The sequence below is a fragment of the Rattus rattus genome, chromosome 9 (genome assembly GCF_011064425.1).
Source record: "Rattus rattus isolate New Zealand chromosome 9, Rrattus_CSIRO_v1, whole genome shotgun sequence".
NCBI lineage: Eukaryota > Metazoa > Chordata > Mammalia > Rodentia > Muridae > Rattus > Rattus rattus.
In genome coordinates, this window is record NC_046162.1 from 70,543,359 (window position 1) to 70,559,744 (window position 16,386).

General features: G+C 43.7%; 1 protein-coding gene across 1 annotated transcript in view; it reads right to left on the minus strand.

Moving 5' to 3' along the window:
* The window catches only part of Cep112 (centrosomal protein 112), a 436,808-nt gene that overhangs the window by 261,513 nt on the left and 158,909 nt on the right, over positions 1-16,386 (minus strand). The window contains 1 exon segment of the mRNA XM_032914210.1: positions 4,579-4,714. Within this exon segment, the coding sequence (XP_032770101.1) occupies positions 4,579-4,714 (136 nt within the window).

Genomic DNA, 16,386 nt, shown 5'->3' on the forward strand with positions numbered 1-16,386 from the left:
TGTGTGTGTGTGTGTGTGTGTGTGTGTACACGTGCATGCGTGCATGCATGTGGAGTTTTTCTGTTATCTAGTGAGTGAACAAAACCCTTGGTTATTGATTAAACTGAATTGTAACTTTTTTCTTCCCAAACTGTAAAACACTATTATCGTTCTCATTCCTTTACCAGTATCATAATGCATAGAAAGTCATAGAATGTTTATTTTGTTTTAGAGGTTCAATTCTTTTTCATATATATTTGTAGGGGAGATATATGGTTTTTAGCTTCTTCTGAATTCTAACGTAGGCCATTTTCAGATTTGTGGCTTTACACTGTGAGGACTGAATACAAATTCTGATGTTTGTATTGTTCCACCAACTCTAAGTGCACTTGGTGACCCGAAAGTTGACCATAATAGCTTTTATTAAAGTGTTCTACTATTGGCTACGCATTGCCAAACACCTAATATCTAGCCAATAATTCTTGGCAATGTTTACATATTCTTGCCTCAAGCTTTCTTTTTTGGTAATTTCTTTACTCCTTTAATTTGAAGCCTAACAGAATTTCCTATCAGTTCTGTGAAATATCTGGACCACATACACATCCTAGGTCCGGGTGGAACAGAAAGTGAAACCCACATCCAAGCATCAGGATGGATAGTCTCTGCTGCCTAGCACAAAGTCCCCAAAGATTTTACCTAGGGAACAAGCTGAAAACAGAAAAATGGAGTCCTCCAAATCACACTCCCAAGTCAGCATTAGTGGAAATCAGAACTGAGAAAGTCACATCAAAATAAGCAGTTTCAAACAGACGCGTGTAGGCTTTGCTCAGGGCCATTTCTAACACTCACGTGTGCTTGGTTTTCCTAGGGGAGACACCTGCAGCTGAAGAGAAACAGTATAACTACACCATGCTGCTTCAGCAATGTGCAGCCTAGAGTTTACGCCAAGCTGACAGGAGCCAGAGTCAGTCCATAAGAGGTAACTTCAGTTGAGAAAAGGCCTCCAGAAGAATGGAGTCTGTGGATCATTTTCTTATTTAGTAATGGATGGGTGAGGGCCCAGCCATGTGTGTGACCACACTCATGCGCAAGTAGTCCTTGGTGCTGTGAGAACGTAGACTAAGCAAGTGACGAGGAGCAAGCCAAGTAAGCAGCGTCCCTCTAGAGCTTCTCATCAGGTCCTTCACCAGGTACCAGCCATGTTTGAATTCCTGCCCTCACTGCTTTTGATGGTGAAAAATGATATAGATATGTAAGCAAAATAAATCCTTTCTTCCCAAGTTGCTTTTGGTTATAGTGTTTCATCACAGCAACAGAAACCCTAATTATGACAGAAAGCAATCTAAAGATACTTACTACAAGGAGCTGATAATTAAAATGTGATCATTTTCAAATGATAAAATATATTTACCATTAAAATATACTAGCTAAACATAAATAGTTTAACTATATACTAGTTAAACAAATATATATTATTAAATGTACCAAATAAAATGAGAATAACAGATAAAAGCTTTTAGTACTAGCATAATCTTTTCTTTTAAAAATGTATTCTTTGCTGGGCCGTGGTGGTACATGCCTTTAATCTGCACTTGGAAGGCAGAGGCAGACAGTTCTCTGTAATTTTGAGGCCAGCCTGGTCCACAGAGTGAATTCCAGGACAGCCAAATCTACACAGAGAAACCCTATCTTGGAAAACAAAAACAAAACAAACAAAAAATTAATGTTTGGACATTTCCTACATGTATACAATTATACATTGTTGTATTAACATTGCTGCCATTACCACACTTTGAGATGGACTTTAGTACTCTTAGGTGACCATTCTGGCTTCAAAGGTGAATCGCAGGCTCAGACCCCTTTGCATTCTTACTCTCTGACCCCACTGTATTGTTACTTCTGACAGGGCTTTCTTTTTCTTCAGATAGGGGTCTCACCATATAGCGCTGGTTGGCCTGGAACCTGCTATGCAGACAGGCAGTTTTGGAACTCATAACTATGCCCAACTCTTATTTGCATATTTAATCACACATACTCATGTAAGCCTGTGTGCCAGTATCTACACATAAGTGGAATTGTCATGGAGACAGGCGAAAAGCGTGTGGTGGGAAGAAGTCCGGTCCTCTGTGACGCCGGTCTGTGCTTTCACTGCTAAGGCATCTCTCCAGCACCAACGCAGCTTTAGAGCAGTGCAGTGTTCCTGGGGATGAGTGGGTCTCACAGTGCAGTGTCCTGGGGATGAGTGGGTCTCACAGTGCAGTGTTCCTGGGGGTGAGTGAGTCTCAGTGCAGTGTCCTGGGGTGGGTGGGTCTCACAGTGCAGTGTCCTGGGGGTGAGGAGTCTCAGTGCAGTGGGTCTCACTGGGGGTGAGTGCAGTGTGTTCCTGGGGGTGAGTGGGTCTCACAGTGCAGTGTCCTGGGGGTGAGTGGGTCTCACAGTGCAGTGTCCTGGGGGTGAGTGAGTCTCACAGTGCAGTGTTCCTGGGGGTGAGTGGGTCTCACAGTGCAGTGTCCTGGGGATGAGTGGGTCTCACAGTGCAGTGTCCTGGGGTGAGTGGGTCTCACAGTGCAGTGGCCTGGGGGTGAGTGGGTCTCACAGTACAGTGTTCCTGGGGGTGAGTGAGTCTCAGTGCAATGTCCCTGGGGTGAGTGGGTCTCACAGTGCAGTGTTCCTGGGGGTGAGTGGGTCTCACAGTGCAGTGTCCTGGGGATGAGTGGGTCTCACAGTGCAGTGTCCTGGGGGTGAGTGGGTCTCACAGGGCAGTGTCCTGGGGGTGAGTGGGTCTCACAGTGCAGTGTTCCTGGGGTGAGAGAGTCTCACAGTGCAGTGTCCTGGGGATGAGTGGGTCTCACAGTGCAGTGTCCTGGGGGTGAGTGAGTCTCACAGTGCAGTGTCCTGGGGATGAGTGGGTCTCACAGTGCAGTGTCCTGGGGTGAGTGGGTCTCACAGTGCACTGTCCTGGGGGTGAGTGAGTCTCAGTGCAATGTCCCTGGGGTGAGTGGGTCTCCAGTGCAGTGTTCCTGGGGGTGAGTGAGTCTCACAGTGCAGTGTCCTGGGGATGAGTGGGTCTCACAGTGCAGTGTCCTGGGAGTGAGTGGGTCTCACAGTGCAGTGTCCTGGGGTGAGTGGGTCTCACAGTGCAGTGTTCCTGGGCGTGGTGGAGTCTCACAGTGCAGTGTCCTGGGGTGAGGGAGTCTCACAGTGCAGTGTCCTGGGGATGAGTGGGTCTCACAGTGCAGTGTCCTGGGGTGAGTGGAGTCTCACAGTGCAGTGTCCTGGGGATGAGTGGGTCTCACAGTGCAGTGTCCTGGGGGTGAGTGGGTCTCACAGTGCAGTGTCCTGGGGGTGAGTGGGTCTCACAGTGCAGTGTCCTGGGGGTGAGTGGGTCTCACAGTGCAGTGTTCCTGTCCTGGGGGTGAGTGAGTCTCACAGTGCAGTGTCCTGGGGGTGAGTGGGTCTCACAGTGCAGTGTCCTGGGGGGGTGGGGGTGTCTCACAAGTGCAGGTGTCCGGGGGGTGAGTGGGTCTCAGTCAGTGCAGTGTTCCTGGGGTGAGTGGGTCTCACAGTGCAGTGTTCCTGGGGGTGAGTGAGTCTCACAGTGCAGTGTCCTGGGGTGAGTGGGTCTCACAGTGCAGTGTCCTGGGGGTGAGTGAGTCTCACAGTGCAGTGTCCTGGGGGTGAGTGGGTCTCACAGTGCAGTGTCCTGGGGTGAGTGGGTCTCACAGTGCAGTGTCCTGGGGGTGAGTGGGTCTCACAGTGCAGTGTTCCTGGGGTGAGTGGGTCTCACAGTGCAGTGTCCTGGGGGTGAGTGGGTCTCACAGTGCAGTGTTCCTGGGGGTGAGTGGGTCTCACAGTGCAGTGTCCTGGGGATGAGTGGGTCTCACAGTGCAGTGTCCTGGGAGTGAGTGGGTCTCACAGTGCAGTGTCCTGAGGTGAGTGGGTCTCACAGTGCAGTGTTCCTGGGGGTGAGTGGGTCTCACAGTGCAGTGTTCCTGGGGTGAGTGGGTCTCACAGTGCAGTGTTCCTGGGGATGAGTGGGTCTCACGGTGCAGTGTCCTGAGGTGAGTGGGTCTCACAGTGCAGTGTTCCTGGGGGTGAGTGGGTCTCACAGTGCAGTGTTCCTGGGGTGAGTGGGTCTCACAGTGCAGTGTTCCTGGGGGTGAGTGGGTCTCACAGTGCAGTGTCCTGAGGTGGGTGGGTCTCACAGTGCAGTGTTCCTGGGGGGTGAGTGGGTCCCCACAGTGCAGTGTTCCTGGGGTGAGTGGGTCTCACGGTGCAGTGTTCCTGGGGTGAGTGGGTCTCTGGTGCAGTGTCCTGAGGTGAGTGGGTCTCACAGTGCAGTGTTCCTGAGGTGAGTGGGTCTCACAGTGCAGTGTTCCTGGGGGTGAGTGGGTCTCACAGTGCAGTGTTCCTGGGGTGAGTGGGTCTCACAGTGCAGTGTCCTGGGGTGAGTGGGTCTCACAGTGCAGTGTCCTGGGGGTGAGTGGGTCTCACAGTGCAGTGTCCTGGGGTGAGTGGGTCTCACAGTGCAGTGCAGTGTCAGTGCAGTGGGGATGAGTGGGTCTCACAGTGCAGTGTCCTGGGGTGAGTTGGTCTCACCTGCTCTTTCATGTCACCGTAGACCTTCTCGGAGGTCACCTCCACCTGCCGCTTAAACTCCTCCAGGGCAGCGTCTGCCTGCTGGGCTTGCAACCTCTGAACCTCAGTCACACGGCTGAGCTGCTCCTCCTTCTCCCTGCAAAGTTCATAAAGCGCCAAGTTACATAAGAAAAGGATGCAGAAGGCGGTGGAGGGAGGAAAGGGAAAGGGAAAATGGTGGAATTATATTTAATTTAAATTTTTTAAAATTATTTTTATAAAATTAAAAAAAGAACTAAGTTTCAATAAAAATAATAATTAGCTTTCTTTTGAACAAAATTCAGACTGTGTTTTCTTAAACTTCTCTTTCAGAAACTGATAACTGGGCAATCTGTCTGGGAGAAAGAACAAACCACACAACATCTTGATAAAAGCATAACTACACTCTAAGACTCCCTTAAAACAAGCCACACAACTATGTTTCTCCATCTGTGGTGAATATATAAAACATGGCATACCTATACAGTGATTGATATATATATATATATCAAATACATATATATCATATACATATATACATATATATGCATATATAATATATATATAATCTTCAAAGTGTTTGTTTAGGCAAGTAAGTCAGTAATGAAATAAATCACATGTGATCCCACTTATGTAAAAGAACTGAGAACTGAAAAGAATTTGTTGTTGCTGGAGACAAGGCATGTGGGCAGCGGGTTAGCAGTGAGTGTGACATGGACTGGAATGGTGGTAACAGGTACAGATTCCTCTAAGCAGGTGAGTGCAATGGTGTGTGGACTCTAGGACAGTTTTAGAAATGACATTGGACCGGAAGACATACATTCTCATCAGGTGCCCTAAAGATGGTCAAGGCAACACAGCGATCCCATGACTAAAGGTGCTTCCCATCTGTTCGCACATCACACTGAAACCAGGCAGGCAAAATGGAACCATAAAGCAGTAGACCTCATCCCATGGTGACATAAAAAAATGAAGTCATTAGTTTATAAATGAGTTCAAATTCTGAAGTTCTGACTAGGTTCTGTGCATTAAGCAAAATATTTTCATATATCAATTTTCATTTATCTCCACAGTAAGCCTGTGTGAAGTTATTCTATCCTTTCCTTTCTAGAACAGGAAACTGTGCTTACACTCACTTCCAAGACCATCCTCCTTGTGGGAGCTCATGCCAGGACTCCATAGATGGAAATCAGTTCCAGAGCTCCTAGGGGTGGCTGACTCACCAAGCTGCTTTCCTGATGGACTAGAGGCTCATCTTCCCTACTGGTAAGTTCACACACACACACACACACACACACACACACACACACACACACACACACACAGTGAACACTGACTATCACTAACTAACAATGATGCATGCTGGGAGATAGAGCAATTTAACTCATGTGAATCAATATATGAACTTTGTCATAATCAGAAGAGACCTTTCCAAACCATTTTTGCCACTGTCGATTTAAAGGCCAGAACAAAAACAAAAAAACCATCCAACCGATTAACCAACCTTGAACTTCCTGGAGTTACTCAGATGTGAGGTTGGAAGCATCCCTCTAAGATATAGCATGTATAAGCTTCCCATAAACACATATTTTATATCAAAACATCAAGTTTTCTTACTAATCCCAAACTACAAATCTTCGCTGAAGCCTCGGTGGCTAACAGATTAGCAGGGGAAAGTGGCCTGCAGCGTCCATGTAAGCGGGACTCTCCAGTCTCTGCATTCAGTGTACACTCACCTCTCCATCCTGGATTGGGGCATGGCATGTGTGTATCTAAGCAACTCTGCCTATGGGCTGACTGAACATACTGCTTCGTGTAAGGACACTTTGTGTCTATTATCTCCTCAGATCCTCCTCTGCATCTGTCTACCTGCGATTACACCGATACTTGTGATTGTATCAGTACTCTCTACCTGCGATTACACCGATACTTGTGATTGTATCAGTACTCTCTACCTGTGATTACACCGATACTTGTGATTGTATCAGTACTCTCTACCTGTGATTACACCAACACTTGTGATTGTATCAGTAGTAATCTCTACCTGTGATTACACCAACACTTGTGATTGTATCAGTAGTACTCTCTACCTGTGATTACACCAACACTTGTGATTGTATCAGTAGTAATCTCTACCTGTGATTACACCAACACTTGTGATTGTATCAGTAGTACTCTCTACCTGTGATTACACCAACACTTGTGATTATATCAGTAGTAATCTCTACCTGTGATTACACCAACACTTGTGACTGTATCAGTAGTACTCTCTACCTGTGATTACACCGATACTTGTGATTGTATCAGTAGTACTCTCTACCTGTGATTACACCAACACTTGTGATTATATCAGTAGTAATCTCTACCTGTGATTACACCAACACTTGTGACTGTATCAGTAGTACTCTCTACCTGTGATTACACCGATACTTGTGATTGTATCAGTAGTACTCTCTACCTGTGATTACACCAACACTTGTGATTATATCAGTAGTAATCTCTACCTGTGATTACACCAACAGTAGTCACTGCACTATACATCCATGGCAAACCACTATCTCCCATTGGAATCCCTTCTCCTCTCTTTTGTAATGATGGCCACCCTTAGTATGCCCTATGGAGTTTAAGACTGCTCCAAGGCATGGAGGCATGTGATACTATGCATGGGATCAAAGTCATTCTAATCTGGCTGAAGACAAGACACTGCTCACAACAGGATACAGACTTCTAGAACACTGAAACTTTCCTTTCAGGTGACATTTTATGTAGTGTGTGTGTGTGTGCGCGCGCGCGTGCACGTGCACAGTGGACTGTGTTGCAGATGCACATGCTGATGTTGAATATGCCCATGGGACGCCAAGGGCAACTCTGATACACTCAGGCACCATCCGTTTTTCATGTGTCTTTCACTGCTCTGAAACTCATCAAGCAGGTTGGGCTGCCCGCCCAAGAGCCAGAGGAGCCTTGTAGCTCTGCCTTCCTAGGGCTGGGATTACAAGTGTGAGAACCTTCCTCAGCTTTCTATGGACTAACCTACTGTCCTCATGCCTACACAGCAGGCAAGCACTTTACCAACTGAGCCATCTCGTCAGCCCTGACGTGTTCATATTTACTAGAGAAAAAAGATCTTTTTGTTTACTATTTTTCTAACATGTTTTAAAACAAATATCTTCAAGGTAAGAGTTCTAAGTCGCAAGACCCTTACATTAGTAATGATTTTTCCCCCTTAACATTATAAGCTCTTAGATAATAGTGATTGATAACATGTAGAAGACTGAGCCTAAGACATCATTTTGTATAAAAGATCAAGCACTGTGATGGCTATGGGAAATTTAATTCAGTCTGGTGTATCTATACTTTCTATAATACTATACCTAAAAATCAGAGAGCCTTTAGCTATATGCACAGCTTTGTTATATATATATCAAATAAATTGACTACTAAAATATTTGCATATTGAAACTACATGGAAGACTGTAAAGTCATAAAACTGTGTCAGCCACTACAATTTAAACTTCAGCAGAAATATGGGTGTTCTCTGCTAAAAAGATCCTAAGGGACAGCAAGAGGGTATTTGAGTTTTTTGTCGTTGTTTGTTTGTTTGTTGTTGGAAGCAGTTATGGTTGGCAACTGGTGACCCCATTACAGTGTTGTGTTAGACAGGGGAAAGGCTACTTATCCATTGCTCAGAGATTACAATGACTAGTTTATGTAAGTGAATTCTTGAAAATTCATCAAAGCCTTATCTATGTTTGGTCTGTCTGTACATGGAAAAATAGTATTAGGCAATATTTGAAAATATCAAATATTAAAACCATATAGTTCAAAATTATGTACCATTTAATCATCACAAAGAAAAATCTACTAACAATTTTATAAAAATATACAATCTAGGCTGACACCTAAGACCCCACTCTATGACCTGGGCTCAACTCCTCTTAAAGCACAGCCAACAGCCATGAACTTCATTCCAGACCCTGTGCTCCATTTTCCACCCCACAACTCTGCCTGCTCTCCTATACGCCATGCCAGCAACAGGGACGCCAGGTAAGCCCTCACCCAATGCAGAATACCTGCTAACTTCCCTTAAAGCACAGCCAACAGCTGTAAAGTGCACACTAGCACCTGAGCTCCATACTCTAACCTATAATTTTGGAAGATCTCTGTTTCCCTGAAGCCACACCCGTTCTAGGGATGCCAGAGGCAATGCAACATTGGCACCCAAAACCCAGAGGTCATACAGGCCACAAATAACCCAGCAGAGACACACTACTAGACCTAAAGACTTGCTGGTCACTAGCACCTCAGGTCACACAGGCCAGAAGACCAGAGAGGAAACAGAAATTAAGGGTAAAAATATCCAAAAACCACCCACCTAACAAAGATAAACTCAGATATGAGCACATAAATCTGTAACAATACCAAAACCCAGAAGACTAGAGGCCATCAAAAGAACACAATCAACAACATCCAGGGAAACATGACAGCACCAGAGCCCAGCTATTCTACTACAATAAGTCTTGGATATTCCAACACAGCTGACGCACAAGAAAATGACCTTAAGTCCAACCTTATGAAGATGACAGAGGCCTTTAAAGAGGAAGAATAAATCCCTTAAAGACATATAAGAAAATATAATCAAACAGGTAAAGGAAATGAAGAAACTGTTTAAGACCTGAATATGGAAAGAGAATCAAGGAAGAAAACAAAGTGAGCGAGTCCTGAGATGGAAAACCGAGGTAAATGTTCAGGACTACAGACGCATGCAGCACTAACAGAAGACAAGAGATGGGAGAGAGTGTAAGAAAAGTATAGTGATAAAAGAAATTGATACAGCAGTCCATGAAAATGTTAAATCTAAAACTTCCTGACACAAAATATCTAAGAAATCTGGGACAGTATAAAAAGACCAAACCTAAAAATAATAGGAATAGAGGAAAGAGACGAAAGCCAGCTCAAAGGCTCAGAAAATATATTCAACAAAATCATAGGAATTTTTCCCCACCTAAAGAGAGATGGCTCTAAAGATAGAAGAAGCATATAGAATATCATATAGACCAGAAAAGAAACACTAAACATACAGAACAAAGAAAGAATATTGAAAACTACAAGGGAAAAAGAGCAAGTAAGATATACAGGTAAACCTATTAGAATTACACTGGAAGGCCCTGAACAGATATCCTGCAGCCTCTCTATATCCCAAAGATTCTACATACATAAGGAACTTGGTTTTTAATAAAGAAGCCAAAATTATTTAGTGGAAAAAATAGAGCATCCTGAACAAATGGTGCTGGTCTAACTGGATGTCTGTATGTAGAACAATGTAAACAGAGCTTAAGTCCATGTGGATCGAAGACATCAACTAAAACCACATACACTAAGCCTGACAGAGCAGGAAGAAGGGAACAGCTTCCAACACATCAGCACAGAAGACAAACTTCCTGAACAGAGCAGCCACAGCTCAGGCACCGAGATCGACAGTCAACAGTAAATAGGACCTCATGAAACTGAAAAGCTTCTGTGAGGCAAAGGACACCATGGAAAGTCTACAGAACGGGAAAAGATCTTCACCGGTACCTTCTGTGACAGAGGGCTAATATCTGAAATATATAAAGAACTCAAGAATCTAGAGAGCAACAAACCAAATAACCCAATTGTTAAAGGGGTGCAGCTCTAAACAGAATTCTCAACAGTGGAATCTCTAGTGGCTGACATAATGAAATGTGCATCGTCCTTAGGTCTCAACAGTGGGATCTCTAATGCCGACTTAATGAAATGTGCATCGTCCTTAGGTATCAGGGGATGAAGTCAGAATGACTCTGCGAGCCCATCTTATACCTGTCAATGTCAAAAATGATTAATTCAAGCGACAGCTCATGTTGGCGAGGATGTGGGGCAAGGAGAAAACTCTTCCACTGCTGGTGGGAGTGCGAACTTTTACAGCCTCTTTGGAAATCAATTTGGCAGTTTCCCAGAAAACTGGAACTAGATCTATGTCAAGACCAAGCTATACCGCTCCTGGCACAGACCCAAGGCTTGCTTCCCCACACCACAAGGACACATGCTCACCTATGTTTGTAGCAGCTCTATCCTAACAGCCAGGAACCGGAAACAACCTATATCCCCCCAACTGCAGAACGGATAATGAAACATGTGGTACATCTACACGATGGAGCATATTACTCAGCTATTAAACACAATGACATCACGAAATTTGCAGGCAAATGACTGGAATTAAAAAAGATCATCCTGAGTGAGGTAATTCAGACCCAGAAAGACAAACATAGTATCACTTATATGAGGATGTTTGCTGTAAAGGATAACCGTGCTACAATCTATAGACCCAAAGAGGCTAAGTAACAAGGAAGACTCAAGGGGTCATATGAATCTCACTAAGAAGGGCTAGAATAGCCACAGTGGGTGGAGGAGAAGGAGACTGGATGGGAGAGCAGGAAAAATCAGGTGAGGGGAGGATGGAGGGAGAGAATAGTGCGAAAGACAACTGGAATCAGGAGTCATGGGGCGGGGACATCTCTAGGGGGAGCTAGAAAACCTAAGGCAATGGGAACTCCCAGGAATCTATGAGGGGAACCCTGCTTAAACCCTTAGTAATGAGAGATATGAAGCCTGAACTGGCCATCTCTTGCAAACAGGCAAAACTTTCAATGGAGGGATCAGGACACCAGTTCAGATACAAAGTCTTCAACCTACAATTTGTCCTACTTACAAGGTGTGCAGGGGTAAAGATGGGGAAGAAATTGAGAAAATGGCCAACCAATGACTGGTCCTGTTTGAGACCCATGCTATGGGAGGGAGCCCACCCCTGATACTGTTAATGATTTTCTGCTATATTTGCAGACAGGAACCTAGCATAACCATCATCAGAGAGGCTTCACCCAGCAACTGATGGAAACAGACAGAGAGACTCATTGCTGAACATTAGGTGGAGGGAGCCCGGGGAATCCTGCAGAAGACTGGGAGGAAGGACTGTAGGAGTCAGAGGGGTCAAAGACACAAGAAAACCTAACAGAGACTGAACCACCAACCAAGGACCATGAATGAGACTGATCTAGGTCCTCTGCACATATGTAACAGTTGTGCAGCATAGCATGGTCTCCATGTGGGACTTCTAACAGTGGGAGTAGGGGCCTTCTCTGACCCTGGTGCTTGCTTTGGGACCCTTTCCCTGGACTGGGCTGCCTCATCTAGCCTCAACAGGAGAAAAAGGTCCTAGTCTTACTCTAACTGGATATCAACTGTTTCATACCCCTGGGAACCCTCCCCTTTTCTAAAGAGAAAAAGAGGAGTTAGATCGAAGGGAGGTGTGGGAGAAAGACTGAAAGGACAGAGGGGAAAATGTAGTTGGGATATAAAGTAAATTAATTAATCAATCAACAAAAAATACAACCTAAAACCGAAATGTGCATTTGGAAATTTATCTTTAATTTGTGTGTAAGAATTCATATGATGTGTTTAAACACTTGAAATTTAATGAGATAAATCTTTTCTTCACATTTTGTCATTCTTGCCTACCAAGGTCAGTTTGCAAGTCAGTTCAACATATAAAATCATGAACTTCAGCCATCATCAATATATTCTATAGACATTTTAAAATGTTCAAATAAGCTCTCTGTGCTAAACCATGCCCTTAATTCTCAACTTTTATCTAGATTAACGACTAGAATTTTTTAAAAATATGAAATAGCAAGGACAAGGGGCTAGAGAGATGGCTCAATGGTATGAGGACCTGGGTTCAATTCCCTGAAAATGTTAGGTAGCTCATAACTGCCAAACTTCAGCTCCAGAAGGATCTAACACATCTGGCTTCTGTGAGTACCTGCATTCATGTCCACATTTCCCTCCAAACACACACAGACGTACACAATTAAAATCTTTAAATAGGTTTTAAAAATGGTAATCGTAGGGAGCGATTAGACATTAGAGTAGTTCCCAACCCTCCACAGGCTACTCTAAGCACACAGGCTACTCTAGCCACACAGGTTAGAGCTAGCTGCCCCAGGTCTGTCCCATGCACACCAGTGTGGCTGCTCAGTGTGGTGCATACACTCATCTCCACTCACTTAAGATTTTTATGTCTTAGTGTAGATTGTCTTACTGAGACAGAGGTAAACGTGAAGCCTTCACGGTCAGAGGTTTGTCCCTGGAGGTCAGAAGAACGCTGCCTCTTTCAACCATGACCCCAAATAGTACAGGACACAAGAGGCAAAACAGAAAAAATGTGACTTTCAAGATTATTTTTTTCCATGGACTTGTGCAGCTGAGGATTAATGCATCACTCAAATGCCTTAAAGCTGGGTTTCCATGAAGATAAAAAGGTGGAAAGGAAATGTGCTTTTTAGCTGTGATTTATTTATGAAATTTTCCTCATCTAAGTACATAAAGGACAAAGAAAAAAGAAGCTGCATTCTTACCCAGCCACAACTCAGCTCAGATTAAAGGATGCTCTGAAGTGAATGATTATTTCAGAAAGGGCAATAAAATGCAGGGGACTAATGGACTACCATTTGGTCTGTCTTGTGCTTTACAAGCTAGCGTTTGTATGTGCAGGCCAACCCTAATTTGACAATCCTTTGGCACATTTCTGTAGCTGCACTTTTGATAACGATGGCCATGGTCCAACACATAAGGCTTCACATTACACTATACTTCATTTGCTGCCAGCTTGGCATCCCCACTGGAAACTCCAAGAAAAACAAAACAAAACAAAAAACTTCAAACAAGCCTAGAAAACAGCTCGAGTTCTCCACTCCTTTCCATCTGGGCTTGGAGCATAAGCTTTTCATGAGGCAATAATATCACCTACCTTCTTGGCTGCCAATCAGAACTGAAATTAATTAGACTGAGTCAGTCAAAATGTCATACCATTCACTTAGCATAATTAAAATTTACTCTTTATCCTTTTCTTCATGAGACTTCAATCCACACAGGATCTACTAAATCCTTTAAAACATGCGGAATGCATATACCATACTTGATATTCTTCAGGTTCAGAAAGGAATGCCTAATAAAACAAACATCAGTATTGGTTTTACTATTGACAATATACCAATACTGTCCCAACTGACCTGCAGAGTTAACACAATCCATGGGTTCAAGGTCAGAGGCCAAGCAACACAAGCCTCCCAGAAAATGTCCACAGCAAGGGGCTTACTCCTGAAGCTCTCTCCAAGATCAAGGATCCACAATACCTTGACTTTACCTCCTCAAGTCTCATAGTGAACTGCTGACTTCTAGAACAGCAGAGAATAACTTGAAACTACTTTAAGACGATGTGTTTGTAGGGATTTGTCACAGGAACAATAGAAAAATAGTACAATGTTTGCAATTATCAGACGCAGTGTGGTCAAGGTATTTAACATAATATTCTTAAACTTCTTTAAAATACTATGGGGAACAAAATATGAGTTAGGTATAGAAAATTTTTACAGTTAAATCAGACAAAGAAAATATGAATATATTCAATATTATTTCTATGAATATTTAATTTGTGGATTTTCAGTGACTTGACATCTAAATAATATTATCAGGTTAAAAAATTCCCTAACAGAATTCTTTCTTTAAAAGGCACTACATAAATAAAACATGAGCAAGTCTGAGTTAATAAAACCCAGGATTTCCAGACTATTAGTAGAGCCAAGCACCCCTAGACTAAGATGCATCTGCTCAAATCATCGTTTATCAGTGAAGTCACTTTAGTTATGAACTCAGACTTCAGGAGATCAAAATGCTAAAAAAAAAAAAAGGAAAAAAAGCAGCAACAAACATAAGGAATTCTATAAAATCTTCTTCTGACATGAATTTAACAGTCTCAGAAACCCTGTTCCCAAGGTCAAACTTTAATATTAAAGAAATGCTAGTTATAAATAGGATATGGATTTTCAACTAAGATATTCATAAATCCTTTCAAGTCAGTTGGATTTTAATTTAGATTCGAAACAAGTGGGTCTGTCACAAATCTCCTGGTCATCAGCTGTTGTCTAGAAGCTGAGAGAAGAATCCTAGTGACAAATTCTGAGATCTATTCATTAAATATAACCCCCCGAAAAAATCCCGTAAAATAAGTAGAAGAAATGACTCTCATCTTGGAGAAACATCAGCCAGACTCAGGAAAAATTGAAAGAACAAAGAAGAAAATCAAACAACACAGCACTATTTCACAGGCTACAGTGTGTACAGAAGTGTGCTTGTGACAGTGTGAATGACACAAAGAGGCAGCAGAGTCTCCATAGAAACTAATCTCAGGTGGGGAGGGCTGCCCCCTCAGTAAGGTGCTCAGCCACAGCATTAGCTCCTGAGTGTGGAGGTCTAGCACCTCCACTTCTATGCCAGTGCAGTGCTGTGCATCTCTAAGCCCAGAGCAAGTGGCCTAGAGGAACAGAAACAGGAGGCCCAGTGGAGCTCATTAGCCAGTCCAACCAACCAGTGAGCTTCATACTCAGGAGGGCGTCTGTCTCAAAAACAGATGTAAAGTAATAGAGGAAAACTCAATGGCAGCCAGCCTCCAACATGCATAAGTACATATACCCACATGTGTTCACACACACACACACACACACACACACACACATACATAACCACAAAAAACCTAATTTCAGAAGACCTGACTTGTGTGTATAGTTGAAAATAAAACCATAGGGGCTGGGGATTTAGCTCAGCGGTAGAGCGCTTGCCTAGGAAGTGCAAGGCCCTGGGTTCGGTCCCCAGCTACAAAAAAAAGAAAAAGAAAAAAAAAAAAAACAACAACAACAACAAAAAAAAACCATAAAAAAGGCTTGCGCCATTTAACATTTTGTATAATAGTTTATGCAAAATACACATGCCTATAGTAAGGGTATAAAGAAATACATAAAGCAAAAACCCTCACTCTGGGGGTAAAAAAGATCAATATTTTCATGGTACAACTTAAAAATCACAAGAAATGATCTTTAAGAGTAAAATAACCCTTACAATGAAAAAAAACAATTCTTTAAAATTTTAATCTTTAAACTTCAAAACAAACCCCAATCTAACCATTCCTTTTTCTGTTTCCTATACTTAAGAAGCTGCTAATTAAAACTTCCATTGAAATTGAGGAGACCACCAACGCCGCCCACCCCTGCCCACATCCCTGGCCCAGGAGGAAACTGTATACGGCCTCTGGGTACCCGTAGAGGAGGGCCCAGGAGCAGCAGATCCACTGTGTCTGAGACACCGCACCTGAAGGGACCGACCGCATAAACAGTTCTCTGCACCCAAATCCCGTGGGAGGGAGAGCTAAACCTTCAGAGAGGCGGACACGCCTGGGAAACCAGAAGAGACTGCACGCTGCACACAGTACTGACCCCAGAGGAAAACAAAAGCTATCTGGAACCCTGGTGCACGGAACCTCCCGGAAGGGGGCATGCAGATCTTCCTGGCTGCTGAGGCCGTGGAGAGCTCATAGGCAACACCCAGTGAGCAAACTCGAGCCTGGGGACCACAGGTAAGACAAACTTTTCTGCTACAAACGACTTGCCTGGTGAACTCAAGACACAGGCTCACAGGAACAGCTGAAGACCTGTAGAGAAGAAAAAACTACTGGCTTGAAAGCAGAACACTCTGTCCCCATAACTGGCTGAAAGAAAACAGGAAAACAGGTCTACAGCACTCCTGAAACACAGGCTTATAAGACAGTCTAGCCACTGTCAGAAATAGCAGAACAAAGTAACACTAGAGATAATCTGATGGCGAGAGGCAAGCGCAGGAACCCAAGCAACAGAAACCAAGACTACATGGCATCATCGGAGCCCA